General features: G+C 43.6%; 1 protein-coding gene across 1 annotated transcript in view; it reads right to left on the bottom strand.

Moving 5' to 3' along the window:
- LOC117743169 (arf-GAP with Rho-GAP domain, ANK repeat and PH domain-containing protein 1) overlaps window positions 1-25,080 on the bottom strand; it is a 26,847-nt gene extending 1,767 nt beyond the window's left edge. The window contains 25 exon segments of the mRNA XM_034550973.1: window positions 125-230; window positions 1,050-1,259; window positions 1,573-1,823; window positions 1,920-1,965; window positions 2,551-2,752; window positions 3,315-3,414; window positions 9,129-9,255; window positions 9,629-9,673; window positions 9,779-9,878; window positions 12,142-12,210; window positions 12,439-12,578; window positions 12,581-12,620; window positions 13,383-13,468; window positions 17,041-17,240; window positions 17,355-17,619; window positions 17,767-17,887; window positions 18,340-18,400; window positions 18,549-18,653; window positions 19,225-19,329; window positions 19,408-19,588; window positions 19,677-19,775; window positions 22,061-22,465; window positions 24,725-24,783; window positions 24,867-24,901; window positions 24,903-25,080. Of these exon segments, the coding sequence (XP_034406864.1) occupies window positions 125-230; window positions 1,050-1,259; window positions 1,573-1,823; window positions 1,920-1,965; window positions 2,551-2,752; window positions 3,315-3,414; window positions 9,129-9,255; window positions 9,629-9,673; window positions 9,779-9,878; window positions 12,142-12,210; window positions 12,439-12,578; window positions 12,581-12,620; window positions 13,383-13,468; window positions 17,041-17,240; window positions 17,355-17,619; window positions 17,767-17,887; window positions 18,340-18,400; window positions 18,549-18,653; window positions 19,225-19,329; window positions 19,408-19,588; window positions 19,677-19,775; window positions 22,061-22,465; window positions 24,725-24,783; window positions 24,867-24,901; window positions 24,903-24,950 (3,206 nt within the window). The 5' untranslated portion in view covers window positions 24,951-25,080.
- Between the last annotated feature and the right edge of the window lie 269 nt (window positions 25,081-25,349).

The raw sequence follows: 25,349 nt of genomic DNA, 5'->3' as shown, positions 1-25,349 counted from the left end.
TAACGTTTACACTTCATCACACTTCAACTCAGACATGTATGTTTTGTTTAAAGAATATTCAATATACCATGTTACGTATTATTTAATGATATGATTTATATTTTTGAGAGTGTGTGTGTGTTACATGTAAAAGTGTCCAAACAGTGCGCTCAGAGTTGCTCGGTTGTCATCAGGCAGTTGTCGTAGCAACCGTCGGTAGTCTGAAAACCTGGAGTGTTGGTCTGTAATCACTGAGAGAGAAAATATTATTATTATATTATTACTACTGTAACTACTGCAGTAGTACTACTGTTACTTCTATAGTAATACCACTGTTACTATTGTTACTATTGTAGTATTACTTCTGTTACTACTCTTACTAGTGCAGTATTACAACTGTTATTACTGTAGTATTACTACTGTTACTACTTTAGTATTACTATGGTTACTACTATTACTGCTGCCGTATAACTACTTTTACCACTCTTACTAATGTAACTGCTCTAGTGTTACTTATGTTATTAATGTTATTGCTGCAGTATTACTACTGTTACTACTGCAGTATTACTACTGTTACTACTGTTACATTACAACTGTTATTACTGTTAATATATTACTGTAGTATAATTATTATTTCTCCTGTTATTACTGTTATTACTAAAGTATTTCAACTATTACTACTGTTACTACTGCAGTATTAAAACTATTATTATTGTTACTACTGTTCCTAAAATAGTACTGTTATTAATGTACCTACTGTAGTATTACTACTGTTATTACTGTTACCAACATAGTATCAGTACTGTTATTACTGGTACTACTGTTGTATTACTACTGTTACTACTGCAATATTACTACTGTTACTATTGTAGTATTACTACTTTTACTACTGCACTACTTACTGCTGTAAGTACTACTGCAGTGTACAGTTACTGTGATTCCTTCAGCCTGACATTATACATCTGACTTACAGGTATGTTTTTAGATACTTTGCGGTACAAGTACATGCAGTAGTACATGTACATGCAGTAGTACATGTACATGCAGTAGTACATGTACAGGGTACTAACTTGCAGCGTGCATCCATTGCTGTCTGTCTCTGTCAGGGAGTAAACTCTCCTGCTGGCGGACATATTGTTTGAGGGCGGCACCAGCATCTAAAACACCCTGCTCGTCATGCTCCAGAGGGGTGGAGTCAGGTGATGTCATCAGAGCCTCCACCAATCGGGTGACTTTGGATGCGAGACCACAGCGGCGGTACACGCCCTCCACCTTCAGACCTGAGAGACAGACAGACGGACAGAATGTGCCATAAGCCTTTGCAGGTTTGTAGTTTTCTGCCTCTTGGACCCGCTCAGTGTTTATAATATATATATATATATATATATATATATATATATATATATATATACACACACTATATATATAATATATATATATATACACACACACTAATATATATATATATATATATATATATACACACATATATATATATATATATATATATACACATATATATATATATACACATATATATATAGATATATATATATATATATATATATATTTGAGAATGCAAACCGGTCTCACCAAACGTTGTGATGTGGGAGATGCAGCGCTCGATGGCCGGCGGGACCGAACCCCTCAAGGCCAAGTCCACCACCATGTACAGACGCTGACGAGCTGAGATCTGATTGGCTGCTGGAGGACGCTGACCAGCTGAACTCTGATTGGCTGCGGGAGGACGCTGACGAGCTGAGGTCTGATTGGTCAGAGCTCTCTGCAGGTGGCTGAACCAGGACCGACAGCTGTGCTGCTCCTCGAAGCGCAGTGACACATTCCTGATGAGAACAAGATGCATCCTGGGATGTCAAGTACACCTGGTGACCTCAGGCAATCAGAAGTCAGGAAATATTAGGAGCTAAAATAACAATCACCTGTCTGTAGTCACCATGGTGATGGTGTTTTCAGATAGATCCATTTCTGAAAAAGACTTTCAGATTTAGGGAACCGAGCATCATCCATAGAACTTAATAATGCTCTCCTGAAGCTCTCTTCCCTTTTTCCCCTGAAAGTTTTTTGGGGACTTTTTCCTGATCCAATGTGAGGTCAAAGGTCAGGGATGTCGTATGTGTACAGACTGTAACGTCCTCTGAGGGGAGTTTGTACTTTACAAAATAAACTGAATTGAATTGAATTAATACTTAATAATACCTAATACTTAATAATACTAAAACATATAAAATACTACTTTAAAAAATACTTAATACTACCTGATACTTAATAATATGTAATGCTTAATCATAAATAATACTTATTAATACTTAATAATGCTTATTACTACTTAATACTTAATAATACTCAATAACACTTAATACTTAATCCTATTTCATAATAACGTTAGTTTGAAAATATTGTTCAACATTTTATTTCACTTTCTGACCATAATAAGTCAAATATACAACCTGATGTTTAAAAAAATGACTGTTACCTGTGTGTGTGTGTGTGTGTGTGTGTGTGTGTGCGTGCTGTGTGTGTGTGTGTGTGTGTGCGTGTGTGTGTATGTACCATGGTGAGTGAGCATGTGGAGATCCATCCTCAGAGGCTGTTGTGTGAGTCTGTGGACGGGATGCAGACTGACTTCGTCCTCCAACAGCAACAACCAGGCATCAGAACAACTTGAGGCTCCACCCACTTCTACTACACGCACTTTACTGACTGCAGAAGCTCCGCCCACCTCTGCATAAGACACCCCCCCTGGGAGAATCACCTGGAAACAAAAACTCAGGTTACACTAATGACTAGAAAATCTGTTATAATAATAACTAAAACCCAGGTTGTATCGATAACTATAACTTGTGTTATACTAATAACTAGCACCCAGGTAATAATAATAATTACAACTAGGGTTATATTTAGATCCAGAACTCAGGTTATACTGATATCTAGAACCCAGGTTATATAAATAACTAGAACCCAGGTTGTATCGATAACTATAACTTGTTTTATAGTAATAACTAGCACCAAGGTTATAATAATAACTACAACTAGGGTTATATTTATATCCAGAACTCAGGTTATATAGAACCCAGGTTATAATAATAACTAGAACCCAGGTCGTATCGATAACTATAACTTGTGTTATAACTAGCACCCAGGTTATAATAATAAGCCTGCAAGACGTTAAACTCATCAAACACAACATGCCGTTGAACACCATTTGAAGCCCTGAAGCCTCTAATTATGAACCTTTCCCCAGGTGGGGTCAGTGAGACCCTGAGGGGTCAAGTCTTGAGGCCTTAGGGGGCTCTGGGACTGGGACTCAGGTGTACCTTCAGGATGTGAACCAGGTGACTCAGCAGCCCCTCCTCACTGTCTGCAGCACAGATCAGCTGATCGCTCAGAGTCACCATTTCAAACCCAGGAGCCGGTCTGAAAACACACACACAGGTGGTACACGAGGTACACAGTAAGTATTGTACACAAGGTACACAAAAGGGCACACAGAACAAGTACAGGGTACACACAGTTACACAAAGTAAAGGAGTACACAAGGTACACAAAGTAAGTATGGGGTACACAGAGTAAGTATGGGGTACACAGAGTAAGTATGGGGTACACAAGGTACACAGAGTAAGTACAGGGTACACAAGGTACACAAAGTAGGTACAGGGTACACAAGGTACACAAAGTAGGTACGGGGTACACAAGGTACACAAAGTAGGTACAGGGTACACACGGTACACAAAGTAGGTACAGGGTACACAAGGTACACAAAGTAGGTACAGGGTACACAAGGTATACAACGTAGGTACGGGGTACACAAGGTACACAACGTAGGTACGGGGTACACAAGGTACACAATGTAGGTACAGGGTACACAAGGTACATAATGTAGGTACAGGGTACACAAGGTAGGTACAGGGTACACAAGGTACACAAAATAGGTACAGGGTACACAAGGTACACAATGTAGGTACAGGGTACACAAGGTACACAACGTAGGTACAGGGTACACAAGGTATACAACATAGGTACGGGGTACACAAAGTAGGTACATGGTACACAAGGTAGACAAAGTAGGTACAGGGTACACAATGTAGGTACAGGGTACACAAGGTACACAACGTAGGTACAGGGTACACAAGTACACAACGTAGGTACAGGGTACACAAGGTATACAACATAGGTACGGGGTACACAAAGTAGGTACATGGTACACAAGGTAGACAAAGTAGGTACAGGGTACACAATGTAGGTACAGGGTACACAAGGTACACAACGTAGGTATGGGGTACACAAGGTAGACAACGTAGATACGGGGTACACAAGGTACACAATGTAGGTACAGGGTACACAAGGTACACAAAGTAGGTATGGGGTACACAAGGTAGACAACGTAGATACGGGGTACACAAGGTACACAATGTAGGTACAGGGTACACAAGGTACACAAAGTAGGTACAGGGTACACAAGGTACACAATGTAGGTACAGGGTACACAAGGTACACAACGTAGGTACGGGGTACACAAGGTAGACAACGTAGATACGGGGTACAGAAGGTACACAATGTAGGTACAGGGTACACAAGGTACACAATGTAGGTACAGGGTACACAATGTAGGTACAGGGTACACAAGGTACACAACGTAGGTATGGGGTACACAAGGTAGACAAAGTAGGTACAGGGTACACAAGGTACACAAAGTAGGTATGGGGTACACAAGGTAGACAAAGTAGGTACAAGGTACACAATGTAGGTACAGGGTACACAAGGTACACAAAGTAGGTACGGGGTACACAATGTAGGTACAGGGTACACAAGGTACACAAAGTGGGTACAGGGTACACAAGGTACACAAAGTGGGTACAGGGTACACAAGGTACACAAAGTGGGTACAGGGTACACAAGGTACACAAAGTGGGTACAGGGTACACAAGGTACACAATGTAGGTACGGGGTACACAAGGTACACAATGTAGCTACAGGGTACACAAGGTACACAAAGTGGGTACAGGGTACACAAGATACACAATGTAGCTACAGGGTACACAAGGTACACAACGTAGGTACAGGGTACACAAGGTACACAACGTAGGTACAAGGTACACAAGGTACACAACGTAGGTACAGGGTACACAAGGTACACAATGTAGGTACAGGGTACACAAGGTATACAACATAGGTATGGGGTACACAAGGTACACAATGTAGGTACAGGGTACACAAGGTATACAACATAGGTATGGGGTACACAAGGTACACAATGTAGGTACAGGGTACACAAGGTACACAACGAAGGTACAGGGTACACAAAGTACACAATGTAGGTACAGGGTACACAAGGTACACAACGTAGGTATGGGGTACACAAGGTAGACAACGTAGATACGGGGTACACAAGGTACACAATGTAGGTACAGGGTACACAAGGTACACAATGTAGGTACAGGGTACACAAGGTATACAACATAGGAACGGGGTACACAAGGTACACAATGTAGGTACAGGGTACACAAGGTACACAATGTAGGTACAGGGTACACAATGTAGGTACAGGGTACACAAGGTACACAACGTAGGTATGGGGTACACAAGGTAGACAAAGTAGGTACAGGGTACACAAGGTACACAAAGTAGGTATGGGGTACACAAGGTAGACAAAGTAGGTACAGGTACACAATGTAGGTACAGGGTACACAAGGTACACAAAGTAGGTACGAGGTACACAATGTAGGTACAGGGTACACAAGGTACACAAAGTGGGTGACAGGGTACACAAGGTACCACAATGTAGGTACGGGGTACACAAGGTACACAATGTAGCTACAGGGTACACAAGGTACACAAAGTGGGTACAGGGTACACAAGGTACACAATGTAGCTACAGGGTACACAAGGTACACAACGTAGGTAGAGGGTACACAAGGTACACAACGTAGGTACAAAGGTACACAAGGGACACAACGTAGGTACAGGGTACAAAAGGTACACAAGGTAGGTACAGGGTACACAAGGTATACAACATAGGTATGGGGTACACAAGTACACAATGTAGGTACAGGGTACACAAGGTATACAACATAGGTATGGGGTACACAAGGTACACAATGTAGGTACAGGGTACACAAGGTACACAAAGTAGGTACAGGGTACACAAGGTACACAATGTAGGTACAGGGTACACAAGGTACACAAAGTAGGTACAGGGTACACAAGGTACACAAGGTACACAACGTAGGTACAGGGTACACAAGGTACACAATGTAGGTACAGGGTACACAAGGTGTACAACATAGGAACGGGGTACACAAGGTACACAATGTAGGTACAGGGTACACAAGGTACACAAAGTAGATACGGGGTACACAAGGTACACAATGTAGGTACAGGGTACACAAGGTGTACAACATAGGAACGGGGTACACAAGGTACACAATGTAGGTACAAGGTACACAAGGTACACAACGTAGGTACAGGGTACACAAGGTACACAATGTAGGTACAGGGTACACAAGGTGTACAACATAGGAACGGGGTACACAAGGTACACAATGTAGGTACAGGGTACACAAGGTACACAATGTAGGTACAGGGTACACAAGGTGTACAACATAGGAACGGGGTACACAAGGTACACAATGTAGGTACAGGGTACACAAGGTACACAAAGTAGGTACGGGGTACACAAGTTAGACAAAGTAGGTACAGGGTACACAATGTAGGTACAGGGTACACAAGGTACACAACGTAGGTATGGGGTACACAAGGTAGACAAAGTAGGTACAGGGTACACAAGGTACACAAAGTAGGTATGGGGTACACAAGGTAGACAAAGTAGGTACAAGGTACACAATTTAGGTACGGGGTACACAATGTAGGCACAGGGTACACAAGGTACACAAAGTGGGTACAGGGTACACAAAGTAGGTACGGGGTACACAATGTAGGTACAGGGTACACAAGGTACACAAAGTGGGTACAGGGTACACAAGATACCCAAAGTGGGTACAGGGTACACAAGGTACACAATGTAGGTACGGGGTACACAAGGTACACAATGTAGGTACAGGGTACACAAGGTACAGAAAGTAGGTACAGGGTACACAAGGTACACAATGTAGGTACAGGGTACACAAGGTACAGAAAGTAGGTACAGGGTACACAAGGTACACAACGTAGGTACAGGGTACACAAGGTACACAATGTAGGTACAGGGTACACAAGGTATACAACATAGGTATGGGGTACACAAGGTACACAATGTAGGTACAGGGTACACAAAATAGGTACGGGGTACACAAGGTAGACAAAGTAGGTACAGGGTACACAATGTAGGTACAGGGTACACAAGGTACACAAAGTAGGTACAGGGTACACAAGGTAGACAAAGTAGGTACAGGGTACACAAGGTACACAATGTAGGTACAGGGTACACAAAGTAGGTACGGGGTACACAAGGTAGACAAAGTAGGTACAGGGTACACAAGGTATACAATGTAGGTACAGGGTACACAAGGTACACAAAGTAGGTACGGGGTACACAAGGTACACAACGTAGGTACAGGGTACACAAGGTACACAATGTAGGTACAGGGTACACAAGGTATACAACATAGGTATGGGGTACACAAGGTACACAATGTAGGTACAGGGTACACAAAATAGGTACGGGGTACACAAGGTAGACAAAGTAGGTACAGGGTACACAATGTAGGTACAGGGTACACAAGGTACACAAAGTAGGTACAGGGTACACAAGGTAGACAAAGTAGGTACAGGGTACACAAGGTACACAATGTAGGTACAGGGTACACAAAGTAGGTACGGGGTACACAAGGTAGACAAAGTAGGTACAGGGTACACAAGGTATACAATGTAGGTACAGGGTACACAAGGTACACAAAGTAGGTACGGGGTACACAAGGTAGACAAAGTAGGTACAGGGTACACAATGTAGGTACGGGGTACACAAGGTACACAATGTAGGTACAGGGTACACAAGGTACACAAAGTAGGTACAGGGTATACAAGGTACACAATGTAGGTACAGGGTACACAAGGTACACAACGTAGGTACAGGGACACAAGGTACACAATGTAGGTACAGGGTACACAAGGTATACAACATAGGTATGGTGTACACAAGGTACACAAAGTAGGTACAGGGTACACAAAGTAGTTACGGGGTACACAAGGTAGACAAAGTAGGTACAGGGTACACAATGTAGGTACAGGGTACACAAGGTACACAAAGTGGGTATGGGGTACACAAGGTACTCAAGATACACAAAGTAGTAGATCATTTTATTATTGATATCAGATGATTTTTTCAACTAAGTGGATCAAATGTCCTGTTAGCCAGCTTAAATTAACCTGATGATTGAAGTCAGGCTATCTTGTTTCTCAAAGGCTGATCCGCGCTCAAAGAATCTTGTTAATCCGAACCAGACTTCAGTACTCAGGATAGTTGAACCAGACTTCAGTAATCAGGATAGTTGAACCAGACTCAGGATAGTTGAACCAGACTTCAGTAATCAGGATAGTTGAACCAGACTTCAGTAATCAGGATAGTTCAATCTGGTTAATCTGAACCAGACTTCAGTAATCAGGATAGTTGAACCAGACTTCAGTAATCAGGATAGTTGAACCAGACTTCAGTAATCAGGATAGTTGAACCAGACTTCAGTAATCAGGATAGTTGAACCAGACTACAGTAATCAGGATAGTTGAACCAGACTTCAGTAATCAGGATAGTTCAATCTGGTTAATCTGAACCAGAGGGAGCAGTGACCTTTATTTATCCTGTCTTTCTCTTTGTCACCATTTTAAGTAATAGTAGTACTACTGGTAGTCATATTAGTAGTAGTTGAGTGTATTTTTACGATGAGTATTTGTACCCTTTATATCAGTAGTATCAGTATGATTAGTAGTTGAGTGTATTTGTACCATGAGTATTTATAACCTTTGTATCAGTAGTATTAGTATGATAGTAGCTGTCGTGTATTAGTACCAGGAGTACATGTATGCCAGTAGTATGATTAGTAGCTGAGTGTATTAGTACCAGGAGTACCTGCACCAGTAGTATGAATTAGTAGCTGAGTGTATTAGTACCCTGGAGTACCTGCACCAGTAGTATTTACCCGTCTTTGAGGAACACAGACAGAACTTCTCTCAAGTCCAGAACGTCACAAGCAGCCGAGTCGTTCTCCAATGAGAAGAGAAAACGGTCCTCCTCCAGTTTACCATGAAGCTCCTCCTCTTCCTCAACTGCACACACACACACACACACAGACACAGACACAGACACAGACACAGACACAGACACAGACACAGACACACACACATACACGCACACACACCACACACACACACACACACACACACACACACACGCACACACGGACACACACGCACACGCACACACAGACACACAGACACACGCACACACACACACGGACACATACACACACACGCACAAACACACACACACACAGACACACACAGACACAGACACACGCACACACAGACACACACACACACACACACATTCACGCACAAGAATACAGCAAAATGTTCATCATTTTGCACATTTGCAGTATTTGTTATATTAGTCATATTATTATTAATTTATTCATCCTACCTGAGGGGGCGGAGTCAACTCTCTTGGGCAGGTAAGGTGGAACGTCTAATGAAAACAAGTAAAAACTGATGATTATAAAGAATTTAGTGGCACTACTATACTAACATAGTATTGTCCTGTGTGTGTGTGTGTGTGTGTGTGTGTGTGTACCCGTGTACTCATTGAGGCGGAGCAGCTCCGTCTGCAGAGCCTGTCCTGCCCTTTCAGCCAGCAGGATGGGGGAGGGGCTCTGAGGGTCTGACTGACACACCTGCACACAGGTAACCTCAGTCAGATACAAGAGGACCTCATGACCTCTTGACCTCATGACGACAGCTGTTCTGCACCTAAACATGTGACTCTCGGTCCAAATGATAAACACATCTGAGAAATGAAACGGCTGTATGCCCTGGTGTATATTTGGATAGCTTTTCTCCCATTAACCTAGACCAATTGTCTTCAACGGTTTCTACTTCTAAACCGTCTACCTGTCTCTTAGACCCCATCCCAACGAGGCTGCTTAAAGACGTGTTGCCTTTAATTGGCACCTCTCTGCTGGATATTGTTAATGTGTCTTTGCTAACAGGCCATGTACCACATTCCTTCAAAGTAGCTGTAATTAAACCTCTCCTGAAGAAGACCACTCTTAATCCAGAGGTGTTGGCTAACTACAGACCGATCTCTAACCTTCCCTTCCTCTCTAAGATCCTTGAGAAAGTAGTCGCACATCAGTTGTGTGACTTTCTACATCAGAATAGTTTATTTGAAGAGTTTTAGTCAGGATTTAGAAAACACCACAGAGACAGCACTGGTGAAGATTACAAATGACCTCCTAATTGCATCAGATAAAGGACTCATCTCTGTACTGGTATTATTAGACCTTAGTGCTGCGTTCAACACCATTGATCATCATTTACCTTATATATGCTTCCTTTGGGCAACATTATCAGGAAACACTGCATAAACTTTCATTGCTATGCAGATGATACTCAATTATATGTATCGATCAAACCAGAGGAGACCAACCAGCTCGCTAAAATTCAAGAATGTCTTAAAGACATAAAAACATGGATGACCTGCAACTTCCTGATGTTAAACTCAGACAAAAGTGAAGTTATTTTACTGGGCCTGAACACCTCAGAGATCAATTATCTGGTGATGTGGTTTCTGTAGATGGCATTGCCCTGGCATCCAACACCATGTAAAGAATCTCTAGTTATCTTTGACCCAGACTTGTCCTTTAACTCCACGTTAAGCAAATCTCAAGGATTGCATTTTTTCATCTACATAACATTTCAAAAATCAGGCACATCTCGTCCCAAAAAGATGCAGAAAAGCTGGTTCACGCGTTTGTTACTTCCAGACTAGATTACTGCAACTCCTTATTATCAGGCTGCTCTAATAAGTCTCTTAAGTCCCTCCAGTTGATCCAGAATGCTGCAGCTCGTGTACTCACAAAAACTAAGAAAAGAGATCACATGACTCCTGTATTAGCTGCTCTGCACTGGCTCCCTGTAAAATCAAGAATCACATTTAAAATTCTTCTCCTTACCTACAAAGCCTTGATTGGTGATGCACCATCATATCTTAAGGAGCTTGTAGTACCATATTGCCCCACTAGAGAGCTGCTCACTAAATGCGGGGCTACTTGTGGTTCCTAGAGTCCTAAAAAGTAGGATGGGAGCCAGAGCCTTCAGTTATCAAGCTCCTCTTTTATGGAACCAGCTTCCACTTTCAGTCCTGGAGGCAGACACAGTCACCTCATTCAAGAATAGACTTAAGACTTTCCTCTTTAATAGCCCTTATAGTTAGGGCTGAATCAGGTTTGCCCTGGTCCAGCCCCTTGATATGCTGCTATAGGCTTATAGGCTGCTGGGGGATGTTTTAGGATACACTGAGCACCTATCTCCTCTTCTCTCTCTCCTTATGGATGAATTTACATCTCTCCATTGCACCTTATTAACTCTGCTTCCTCCCCGGAGTCGTTGTGACTTCACGTCTCATAGGGTCCATTGGACCTGGAGGTGTCTGATGCCTGGTGAACCGGCCTCCCATTGGCCCTGCTGATGCCCCGCCCCCCCTCCTCTCTACCTCCTTCTGTTTCATGGATTGGAGGTCCATTCATACATTGTCATATTCATGTAATGTGTTTATGTAACTCTGTAACTCTATTCATCTGGTCACATGACATCTATTCATCTGTCCATCCGGGGAGAGGGATCCTCCTCTGTTGCTCTCCTGAAGGGTTCTTCCCTTTTTTCCCTGTCAAAGGTTATTTTTGGGGAGTTTTTCCTGATCTGATGTGAGGTCAAAGGTCAGGGATGTCGTATGTGTACAGATTGTAAAGCCTTCTGAGGCAAATCTGTAATTTGTGATATTGAGCTATACAAAATAAACTGAATTGAATTGAATTGAATAGAAATGATTAGAGGATTATGTTCATGTGTTGCTATGAGTCAGGTGTGTGTATGTGTGTGTGTGTGGGTGTGTGTGTGTGTGTGTGTGAAGAGCTCAGGGAGACGATTAGACTTCACCTTTGCTCCTGAACAGATCAGTGACATCGTTTCTTCTACGTCGTCTCCACAAACCACCTGACACAGCCTCTGATTGACACACACACACACACACACACACTCCAGAGTGAACAACACATTCAATGTATACGATATGAATGATTCCTATAATGAGATCATCTAATCTATTGTTTACTTTTTATATTACATACTCTATTTATGTATATAATATTATATATATAATATTATATATATAATATTATATACATTATATTATATACATTATATTATATTATATATTTCTGGACAAAGTCAGACCTGCTCCATCAGAGAGGGGGAAGATGTCAGGGCGTGGACTCGTCTGTAGCAGCCCCTTCTGTATTTGTCCTGGATGAACTTTGACCTCTCTTCGTCAGACGACCCTGGAGTCAGCTGCTCCGCTGCTGGGACCGCAGGAGCCACACCTGATTGGCCAGCCGGTTACCGTGGGTAAGGAACAGCTGGAGGGAAAGGTCAAAGGCCAGGAAATGAGAGTTCAGTACCGCACCCTCACCTGTATGAGTGGTTCAGTCCCCCCCTCACCTGTATGAGTGGTTCAGGCCCCCCTCACCTGTATGAGTGGTTCAGTCCCCCCTCACCTGTATGAGTGGTTCAGTCCCCCTCACCTGTATGAGTGGTTCAGGCCCCCCTCACCTGTATGAGTGGTTCAGTCCCCCCTCACCTGTATGAGTGGTTCAGGCTCCCCTCACCTGTATGAGTGGTTCAGTCCCCCCTCACCTGTATGAGTGGTTCAGGCCCCCCTCACCTGTATGAGTGGTTCAGTCCCCCCTCACCTGTATGAGTGGTTCAGGCCCCCCCTCACCTGTATGAGTGGTTCAGGCCCCCCTCACCTGTATGAGTGGTTCAGTCCCCCCTCACCTGTATGAGTTGGTTCAGGCCCCCCCTCACCTGTATGAGTGGTTCAGTCCCCCCTCACCTGTATGAGTGGTTCAGGCCCCCCTCACCTGTATGAGTGGTTCAGGCCCCCCTCACCTGTATGAGTGGTTCATGCCCCCCTTCCATGTATGAGTGGTTCAGCCCCCCCTCACCTATATGAGTGGTTCAGCCCCCCTTCACCTGTATGAGTGGTTCAGCCCCCCCTCACCTGTATGAGTGGTTCAGTCTCACCCCCTCACCTGTATGAGTGGTTCAGTCTCACCCCCCTCACCTGTATGAGTGGTTCAGCCCCCCTCACCTGTATGAGTGGTTCAGTCCCCCCTCACCTGTATGAGTGGTTCAGTCCACACCTTGTTGTCCATCTTCAGACTGCGTACCTTGGACAGGTTGCTGCCCAGAGCTCGATGCTGACCTGAGAACAGACATTACAATAAAGCCATCAGAGGCTGCACCATCATCACCAGCATCATCACCATCATCATCACCATCATCATCACCACCATCATCACCAGCATCATCACCATCATCACCATCATCATCACCAGCATCATCATCACCACCATCATCATCACCACCATCATCACCATCATCTCCATCATCACCACCATCATCATCACCACCATCATCTCCATCATCACCACCATCATCTCCATCATCACCACCATCATCACATCATCATCACCATCATCTCCATCATCACCACCATCATCATCATCACCATCATCTCCATCATCACCACCATCATCACCATCACATCATCACCACCATCACCATCATCACCATCACATCATCACCACCATCATCTCCATCATCACCACCATCATCATCATCACCATCATCACATCATCATCATCATCATCACCATCATCATTACCACCATCATCATTATCATCATCATCACATCATCATCATCACCATCATCATCACCATCATCACCACCACATCATCATCATCACCATCATCATCACCACCATCATCATCATCACCATCACCATCATCATCATCACCATCATCACCATCACCATCATCATTACCACCATCATCATCACATCATCATCACCATCATCACATCATCATCATCATCACCATCATCATCATCACCATCACCATCATCACCATCACCATCACCATCATCATCACATCATTACCATCATCATCACCATCATCATCATCATCATCACCACCATCATCATCACCATCATCACCACCACATCATCATCATCACCATCATCATCACCACCAGCACCATCATCACCATCATCACCACCATCATCACATCATCATCATCACCATCATCATCACCACCATCATCATCACATCATCACCACCATCATCACCACCATCATCACATCATCATCACCATCATCATCAACTTCTTCATCATCATCATCATCATCACATCATCATCACCATCATCACCATCACCATCACCATCACATCATCATCACCACCATCATCACATCATCATCAACTTCTTCATCATCATCATCATCATCACCATCACAACATCATCATCACCATCATCATCATCATCATCATCACCACCATCATCTCATCATCATCACCATCATCATCACCACATCATCATCAACTTCTTCATCATCATCATCACCACCATCACAACATCATCATCACCATCATCACCACCATCATCATCACCATCATCACCACCATCATCATCACCATCATCACATCATCATCAACTTCTTCATCATCATCATCATCATCACATCATCACCACCATCATCATCATCATCACATTATCACCACCATCATCACATCATCACCATCATCATCATCACCATCATCACATCATCACCACCATCATCATCATCATCATCACATCATCACCACCATCATCACATTATCACCACCATCATCATCACCATCATCACATCATCACCACCATCATCATCATCATCATCATCATCATCACCATCATCACATCATCACCACCATCATCATCACATCATCACCACCATCATCACCACCATCATCATCATCACATCATCACCACCACCATCATCATCACCACCATCATCACCACCATCATCACATCACCATCATCACATCATCACCACCATCATCATCACATCATCACCACCATCATCACCACCATCATCATCATCACATCATCACCACCATCATCACATCATCACCACCATCATCACATCACCATCATCATCATCATCACCACCATCATCACCATTACATTACATTTCATGTCATTTAGCTCACGCTTTTATCCAAAGCGACTTACAATAAGTGCATAAAACCATGAGTCCAATCTCAGAACAACAAGAATCAAGAAAGTACAATTTCTTCAATAACGTTAAACTACAAAGTGCTATCAGTAAGAGACATTTAAGTGCTACTAAAGTGTTAAACTACAAAGTGCTATCAGTAAGAGACATTTAAGTGCTACTAAAGTGGTTAAACTACAAAGTGCTATCAGTAAGAGACATTTAAGTGCTACTAAAGTGTTAAACTACAAAGTGCTATCAGTAAGAGACATTTAAGTGCTATTAAAGTGCTAATCTACAAAGTACTATCAGTAAGAGACATTTAAGTGCTACTAAAGTGCTAATCTACAAAGTACTATCAGTAAGAGATATTTAAGTGCTACTAAAGTGTTAAACTACAAAGTGCCATCAGTAAGAGACATTTAAGTGCTACTAAAGTGCTAATCTACAAAGTACTATCAGTAAGAGACATTTAAGTAGTGTTAAACTACAAAGTGCTATCAGTAAGAGACATTTAAGTGCTACTAAAGTGCTAATCTACAAAGTGCTATCAGTAAGAGACATTTAAGTGCTACTAAAGTGCTAATCTACAAAGTACTATCAGTAAGAGACATTTAAGTGCTACTAAAGTGATAAACTACAAAGTGCTATCAGTAAGAGACATTTAAGTGCTACTAAAGTGCTAATCTACAAAGTGCTATCAGTAAGAGACATTTAACTGCTACCTAAAGTGCTAATCTACAAAGTACTATCAGTAAGAGACATTAAGTGCTACTAAAGTGATAAACTACAAAGTGCTATCAGTAAGATACATTTAAGTGCTACTAAAGTGCTAATCTACAAAGTGCTATCAGTAAGAGACATTTAAGTGCTACTAAAGTGTTAAACTACAAAGTGCCATCAGTAAGAGACATTTAAGTGCTACTAAAGTGCTACTACGGCTCTACCTTCCCTATTCACGGTGTAGTCACTAAGATGTGTTTTTAGTCTGTAGAGACTTCCATGTCCTGATGTCAATGGGGAGCTCGTTCCACCAATGAGGAGCCAGCCACAGCAAACAGTCGTGACTTTGTTGAGTGTTTAGCTCGAAGTGAAGGAGCTACAAGCTGATTGGCCGAAGCCGAGCATAGTGAACGAGGTGGGGTGTGGGTTAGACCATGTCCTGGATAAACCTGAGACTAATAGTCAACAATCGAGTGTTAAGTATTACAACTACACACAATATAATATATTTCCCATCATGCAATGGGACACCAGCTATAAAATCTGCGGCCGCCTAGCTCTCGTGAGATTATTGTGACCACAGGACCGGCTCATCTCCAACAAACCTATTAATACAACTGTCTCCATTAGTGTTGAGTCTCTCACAGCTGAGGAGGTGACCTCTGGCATCTGACCTCTGAACTCTTCCCCTCTGACTTCTGACCTCAGTCCTTTGATCTTTGGCCTCTAACCTCTGACCTCAGTCCTCTGACCTCTGGCCTCTTCCCTGACTTCTGGCTTCTGGCCTCTGACCTCTGGCCTCTTCCCTCTGGCCTCTGGCCTCTGTCCTCAGTCCTCTGGCCTCTGTCCTCAGTCCTCTGTCCTCTTCCCTCTGGCCTCTTCCCTCTGACTTCTGGCCTCTGGCCTCTGGCCTCTGTCCTCAGTCCTCTGGCCTCTTCCCTCTGACTTCTGGCCTCTGACCTCTGACCTCTTGCCTACAGATGCTGTGTTGTAGGTACTTGTAAAACATATCACGTACCTGCACAAGTGTGACAGACGACCAGCAGCAGGTTGACCGACGCCCACTCAGGATTGGCCGAGCCGCAGTCGCCGCACACTTTGTTGTCGGGGTTCTGCCAAAGACGCAGCGCCACCTGGCTGCTGGACAGAGCGCTGCAAATGAAGGAGGACAGGCCATCCAGCCAGACGGACAGCTCCTTCGACGAGTCAACAGACAGGCTGCAGGAGGGGGGGGCACGGAGAGACAGAGGGGGCGGGGCCACAAATAAGGAGGGTGTGGCCACAGAGAGACAGACAGACAGACAGACAGACAGGCAGACAGAAAGTACGTACTTGAAGCTCCTGTATGGAGTGATGAGGGTAAATGAGTGCTTTCCCATAGACTTCACTGTGGCCACGTTCAGGGGGACCGAGAAAGAGGCGATGCCCAGCTGGAAGCTCTCCTTGTTGGGGTAAACCCAGAGGTCATGACCCCAGACGGTGGCATAGGCCCGGCTACGCGGGTCCCTGATGGTGATTGGTCCGTGGAGCTCCGGGGGGGAGGGGCTTGGCTGGCCTCGAGCGGTGAGCAGAGACATGACCCAACCTCTTTGAACCTCTGAGAGACGGAAACAACAACTTCATCACCTGTGGACTCAAAGCCCCTGCAAATCATCTCTGTCCTGCTAACATCTGGTCCTCAGACCCAGATCTGGTCCACTAGAGTCTACTAGAGTCCAGTAGAGTCTAGCGGCAGTACTCTTACCCTCATTGTGAGCCATGAAGTCATAATGCTTCTTCCGGAAGTAAACAGAGAATCGGCCTTTATCCTGTTTCTTCACGTTGGTGATGCTGGACACGTGAAAGAGCACCTCGCTGAACCGGTCCTGGTCCACAGAAACACAGTCAGGGGAGGGACAGACAGGCAGAGAGAAAGTCAGAGAGACAGATAGAGAGACAGAGCGAGAGACAGAGAGACAGACAGACAGACAGAGAGACAGACAGACACACAGTCAGTCAGACAGACAGTCAGACAGACAGGTAGAGAGAAAGTCAGAGAGACAGACAGAGAGACAGAGCGAGAGACAGAGAGACAGACAGACAGAGAGAGAGACAGACAGACACACAGTCAGTCAGACAGACAGTCAGACAGACAGGTAGAGAGAAAGTCAGAGAGACAGACAGAGAGACAGAGCGAGAGACAGAGAGAGAGACAGACAGACAGACAGGCAGGCAGAGAGACAGACAGACAGGTAGAGAGAGAGAGACAGACAAAGAGAGAGACAGACAGACACACAGTCAGTCAGACAGACAGTCAGACAGACAGGTAGAGACATACTGTGCGTTTCTTCCACAGAGACATCAGCTGTCCGTCCAACGTCGCCCATAAAACATTGTGTCTGTTAGAGAGAAAACAGGTCGTCAATGACAACCATGATGATAACAATAATCATGATGATGATGATAACAATGATAATAATGATAACATTGATAACAATGATAACAATGATAACATAATTGGGATGATGATGATGATGATGAAGTTACCTGAAGCCCTTCCAGACATCCAGCCAGCTGGCTCGGACCACAGCGTTCTGGGGACCGGGGTTCCCACTGCCCCCCTTCTTCCTAGACACTCGGATTGTGGCCCCTCTGCAGGACAGACCACACAAACAGCCCAAAGTCAGACTGCATTCTGGGAAATAGTTGACCTTGAAGAGCAGTGTGGTGGCGGGGGCGTGGTTAGACTCAGCTGCGGAGGGGTTTGGGGGAGTGGTTCAGGGAACAGGTGCCGGGAAGAGGCCTAATTGGCCTCAGCTGCAGGGGATCAAGGTCTGACTGTCTCTGCCCTATATGAGGTGGATAGGTTATGGAGGCACGAGAGAGGAGAGCAGAGGCACAGTCTGAAATATCCTCTTGAGTATGCTCATCCTTTGGTGCTGGGGGGGAGAAACCTGCATGTGACAGCCAGGAACCTGTTACAAGCAGGAAGACACCGCTGAGACAGCCGTGGATACACTTTAAAACATTAGAAGAGACAGAAACATCTTCTTCACAACCACATTAACAATCAACATTAACAACAAAATCTGGTGGGTGTGAAATGCATGCTGGGATACTTGTCCATCCTGGATGGGCTTTGGGCGTTTAATATGCTCTACTTTAATCATTAAATGAGACTTATGACTGCACAAGAACAGACTGAGAGATATTGTTTGTGTACCTGGGAGTCTTCTGTTTCAGAGGCTTTCCTGATTGGCCAGGAGGATGAGGAGGGGGCTGGGCAGGCCTCGTGGGGACCAGACGACCCGAAGGATTGGACGGGATGCTGCAGAGCACAAACATTACAGATCGTACACAGCATTACAGGGTAGTTTAGTAGAAGTACTAGTAGTTACTGCTGTACTTTGTATTGGAAGCTGTATCTCCTTCCATTGGTGCATCGGCTCCCGGGAGTGTGTGGTTAACTCCTGTATCTTCCTCCTCATTGGATGAGTCTGTGTCAGCTTCGTCCTGGCTCGCCCAACAAGCCAACACAGTTACATGCGGGCTTTCTTCTCTGATGGTGTGAGGAGCCCGTTTACAACCTGCAACAGAACCAATGAAGAAGAGTAAGACTGGCATGAGGGTGAGGACCAGGAGGACTCACAGAAACAGGTTCAAGTCCTTCAGTACCCTCCTCCGGTGGCTCAGCAGCTCCCTCTAGTGGAGGCAAGGTGACTCCTGCCTTCTGGTCTAATGATGACATCACCAGCTGAGACAACGCTCCAACATCTGGACACAAACAGAAAGCTGTTCAGCCAATAATAATAATAATAATAATAATAATAATAGCTTTATTTATATAGCACCTTTAAAAACAGGGTTTACAAAGTGCTCTACATAGAAGCAAGGCAACAAATATTTCAGAAATACAGGAGTCAAAGAAGACCATGCCATATAGGCAATGAACACAATAATGAAATACAAAATAAAGCAGAACAGACAAATTAAAATAGGGGAAACAAAGAACTGCACAAAAGGACGATATCACTTAAAAGCAGTTCTATAAAAATGGGTTTTAAAAGAAGTTACTGATTCTGCGAGCCTTATCCCCTCAGGTAGGTCGTTCCAAAGTCGAGGGGCTCTGATGGCAAAAGCATGGTCACCCTTCGATTTAAGCCATGAAGGGCCTTGAAGGGCCTGAAGGACCTTGAAGGGCCCCACCGGAGGATCTAAGGCTGCGACCTGGCTCATATGGGGCTAACATTTCAATGATGTAGCTTGGGGCCAGACCCAGGCGTGCTTTAAAAGTGATCAGCAAAATGTTAAAATCAATTCTAAAACTAACAGGGAGCCAGTGGAGAGAGGCCAGGACTGGAGTCATGTGAGGCCGTCTGTTAGAGGCCAGGACTGGAGTCATTTGAAGCCGTCTGTTAGAGGCCAGGACTGGAGTCATGTGAGGCCGTCTGTTAGAGGCCAGGACTGGAGTCATGTGATGTTGTCTGTTAGAGGCCAGGACTGAAGTCATGTGAGGCCGTCTGTTAGAGGCCAGGACTGGAGTCATGTGATGCCATCTGTTAGAGGCCAGGACTGGAGTCATGTGAGGCCGTCTGTTAGAGGCCAGGACTGGAGTCATGTGAAGCCGTCTGTTAGAGGCCAGGACTGGAGTCATGTGAGGCCGTCTGTTAGAGGCCAGGACTGGAGTCATGTGAGGCCGTCTGTTAGAGGCCAGGACTGGAGTCATGTGAAGCCGTCTGTAAGAGGCCAGGACTGGAGTCATGTGAAGCTGTCTGTTAGAGGCCAGGACTGGAGTCATGTGAAGCCGTCTGTAAGAGGCCAGGACTGGAGTCATGTGATGCCATCTGTTAGAGGCCAGGACTGGAGTCATGTGATGCCGTCTGTTAGAGGCCAGGACTGGAGTCATGTGAAGCCGTCTGTTAGAGGCCAGGACTGGAGTCATGTGAGGCCGTCTGTTAGAGGCCAGGACTGGAGTCATGTGAAGCCGTCTGTTAGAGGCCAGGACTGGAGTCATGTGATGACATCTGTTAGAGGCCAGGACTGGAGTCATGTGATGCCGTCTGTTAGAGGCCAGGACTGGAGTCATGTGAGGCCGTCTGTTAGAGGCCAGGACTGGAGTCATGTGATGACATCTGTTAGAGGCCAGGACTGGAGTCATGTGAGGCCGTCTGTTAGAGGCCAGGACTGGAGTCATGTGATGCCGTCTGTTAGAGGCCAGGACTGGAGTCATGTGAGGCCGTCTGTTAGAGGCCAGGACTGGAGTCATGTGATGACATCTGTTAGAGGCCAGGACTGGAGTCATGTGATGACATCTGTTAGAGGCCAGGACTGGAGTCATGTGATGCCGTCTGTTAGAACCATTAAGAAGCCGAGCTGCTGCATTCTGGACTAGTTGGAGGCGGGAGATGGATTTTTGATTTATGCCGGAAAGGAGGGAGTTGCAGTAGTCGAGTCGAGAGAAAATGAGTGCATGAATGACTTTTTCCAGATCTGAGCGTGACAGCATGGGTTTGATTTTTTGAGAGTCAAACATTACACCCACATTTCTGGCAACAGGTTTTAAATAAGCAGCCAGGGGACCAAGTTGACTCTTGATGAGACTGCTGTTATTGTTTGGGGAACTGAATAATATGACTTCTGATTTGGAGTTATTGAGCTGAAGAAAATGTTGAGCCATCCAGCATTTAACGTCAGAGAGACAATCTAAAACAGCAGCCAGGCTCTCTGGGTCACCAGGTCTCAGCGGAAGGTATAGCCAATCAGGAGAGAGAGCATCTGTTCAGCCAATCAGGAGAGAGAGCATTTGTTCAGCCAATCAAAAGAGAGAACATCTGTTCAGCCAATCAAAAGAGAGAGCATCTGTTCAGCCAATCAAAAGAGAGAGTCATTGAGAGCTTTAATCTTCAGTAATGTTGAAAAACAGACCATCTTTTTTATGAAGTAACATAAGCAGAGGACACGCCCCGTCCAAATAAAACATGAAAGCAGCAGAGGACTTTTATTTTGTGCTAGAATGCAACTCTTAGAAGCAACAATGCCTCGGTTTGATTGGTTTATACCTGTGTGAATGGCTCCGCCCCTCGGCAATGAGGGGGGGGGTGTTTTATCAGTCAAGGGTGGCAGGCCAGGATTAGCAACGATGCTAACAATTCCCACTAAACTGGGTATGTTAGCCAATGAGCTAATCACACTATCTAAGCTAACAGTGCTAAGTGCAGGTTCAGGCGCGCTGGGGGGGTTTAGGTTAGCCACAGTGCTAGCAGTCCCTGCTAAGCTAGGTATGTGGGCGGCGATGCTGTTAGCCATGCCGTCTGCGGAGGGGGGGGCCGAGGGAGCAGACGGGGTGGGGGCATGGCCTCCAATGGACCTAGCAAATCCAGCCAATGACGGGATGCTGGTGGCGATGACGTTAGTAACGCCAGCCAAAGTCGGGAAGACAGGAGGAAGAGGAGGAGCCCCTTCGCCTGAGAAAAAAAAGAGTGCCATCATCACCAAACATCAGATGATTAATCCAGCTGACTAAAAACTACAAATACAGTCAGTATGAGTTTAAATCTGGTGCTTTCTTATGTTTCATGTTGGTCCGACCCTCAACCCCGTCTCACTTCCTGTCTGTGGCCCATTAGTTCCTACCGAAGACCTAAAACTGGAGGAAATAGGTTCATTCGAGAGAACTGGCCTGGAAAGCAGAAACAGTGACTTCCTGTTTGATCTGTAGGCCACTTGTAGTTTACATGTGTTTATAAATCTATATTTATGTAGAAATGTGCGTGTAGCTGCATCCTTTGTTCTTTTTATGTCTGTGAAATACATTACAAGTCGTTTTGTGTTATTTGAATAAGCTTTATTATTATCAACCACACAATATATGTTTTTAGATTAAACCCGAGACTCACTAAAGCAGTGGTCACCAACCTTTTTAAGCCCAAGATCCCTGACCTCTGACCTCTGCCTTGGTGACAGGCAAGATCTACCTATTGAGGCGTTGAGAGAAATACACTGTCCAGACTTTACAACGTGAGGCTTCAAACACTTTGGGCCAGCTTTCAACTGGATGTGACCAAGAACACACTAAATTACTTTCAACATAAAAAGGAAATGTGTTAAGCGCACACAATATGAAGAAGAAAAAACACATTTGGAATGAGCAGGCTGGATGAAGTCCCAATATTAATGTTGTATTTATCAACTGAAGTTACAACACAACACTGACAACATGCCTTGCTCCTGGATTTTGATTTAGTGATTTTCTGAACTCAACTTAATTTTTTTTAATTTGGCATTCATGAAAGTTTTTCTCTTCTGGGCTTGTTCTGAACTGAGCTTTTGTTTTGAAGGGCAACAGCAGAAAAGCCAATCTCACGGAGGTAGGACCTGGCGAGTCGCCAAGAATCTTGGCCGTCGCGCATGCGCAGGCGTCACCTGTTCGCCTGTTTATTTGTCGATTGCACTGCATTTGTTTATGGATTGCTCCACATGTGTGTGTGACTCCCCCTGGTGGCCAGACATATACTGTATATGTCTGTAGCCCACACACTTTGTTTATATTAATAAAGTAATACTATGAACCAGGTTGTTTATATTAATAAAGTAATACTATGAACCAGGTTGTTTATATTAATAAAGTAATACTATGAACCAGGCTATTTATATTAATAAAGTAATATATGAACCAGGTTATTTATATTAATAAAGTAATACTATGAACCAGGTTATTTATATTAATAAAGTAATATATGAACCAGGTTGTTTATATTAATAAAGTAATACTATAAACCAGGTTATTTATATTAATAAAGTAATATGAACCAGGTTGTTTATATTAATAAAGTAATATATGAACCAGGTTGTTTATATTAATAAAGTAATACTATGAACCAGGTTGTTTATATTAATAAAGTAATACTATGAACCAGGCTATTTATATTAATAAAGTAATATATGAACCAGGTTATTTATATTAATAAAGTAATACTATAAACCAGGTTATTTATATTAATAAAGTAATATATGAACCAGGTTATTTATATTAATAAAGTAATATATGAACCAGGTTGTTTATATTAATAAAGTAATACTATAAACCAGGTTATTTATATTAATAAAGTAATATATAAACCAGGTTATTTATATTAATAAAGTAATATATAAACCAGGTTATTTATATTAATAAAGTAATATATGAACCAGGTTGTTTATATTAATAAAGTAATACTATAAACCAGGTTATTTATATTAATAAAGTAATATGAACCAGGTTGTTTATATTAATAAAGTAATATATGAACCAGGTTGTTTATATTAATAAAGTAATACTATGAACCAGGTTGTTTACATTAATAAAGTAATATATGAACCAGGTTGTTTATATTAATAAAGTAATATATGAACCAGGTTATTTATATTAATAAAGTAATACTATGAACCAGGTTGTTTACATTAATAAAGTAATACTATAAACCAGGTTGTTTATGTTATGTTATGTGAGAGTGTGTGTGCGTGTGTGTGCATGTGTTTGCATGTGTGTGCTTGTGTGCGTGTGTGTGTGTGTGTGCTTGTGTGTGCGTGTGTGTGTGTGTATGTGTGCTTGTGTGTGCGTGTGTGTGTGTGTGTGTGTGCTTGTGTGTGCGTGTGTGGGTGTGTGTGTGTGTGCTTGTGTGTGCGTGTGTGGGTGTGTGTGCTTGTGTGTGCTTGTGTGTGCGTGTGTGGGTGTGTGTGTGTACCTGTGCTCAGTTCAACCCCATTAGGCAAAACTGGTTGAAGAGTTTCACCAATCACATCTCTGAAACAAAAACTTTATGTTTGAATCCATTTATACACTTTGTGTGTGTGTGTGTGTGTGTGCAGAAATACAGGTGAGCTGACCTGTCCAAAGAGGAGGCGGAGCTTAGAACTGTCTCTCATGTAACGAGCTCGAGGCTTCGGGACAGGAAGTGGAGGAGGAGTCATCTGGAGGACAAGAAAAACCGACCAATCAGGAGTCACCTTCGTCTCCTATCAATGACCATTACATTACATTACATAACATGTACATTACATTTCATGTCATTTAGCTGACGCTTTTATCCAAACGACTTACAATAAGTGCATTAAACCATGAGTCCAAACTCAGAACAACAAGAATCAAGAAAGTACAATTTCTTCAATAACGTTAAACTACAGAGTGCTATCAGTAAGAGACATTTAAACTGCTACTAGAGTGTTAAACTACAAAGTACTATCAGTAAGAGACATTTAAGTGCTGCTAAAGTGTTAAACTACAAAGTGCCATCAGTAAGAGACATTTAAGTGCTACTAGAGTGTTAAACTACAAAGTGCTATCAGTAAGAGACATTTAAGTGCTGCTAA

Source organism: Cyclopterus lumpus, chromosome 14, assembly GCF_009769545.1.
Source record: "Cyclopterus lumpus isolate fCycLum1 chromosome 14, fCycLum1.pri, whole genome shotgun sequence".
Lineage (NCBI taxonomy): Eukaryota > Metazoa > Chordata > Actinopteri > Perciformes > Cyclopteridae > Cyclopterus > Cyclopterus lumpus.
Note: the sequence above shows the minus strand (reverse complement) of the source record. Positions and strands in the feature narration are given on the sequence as shown.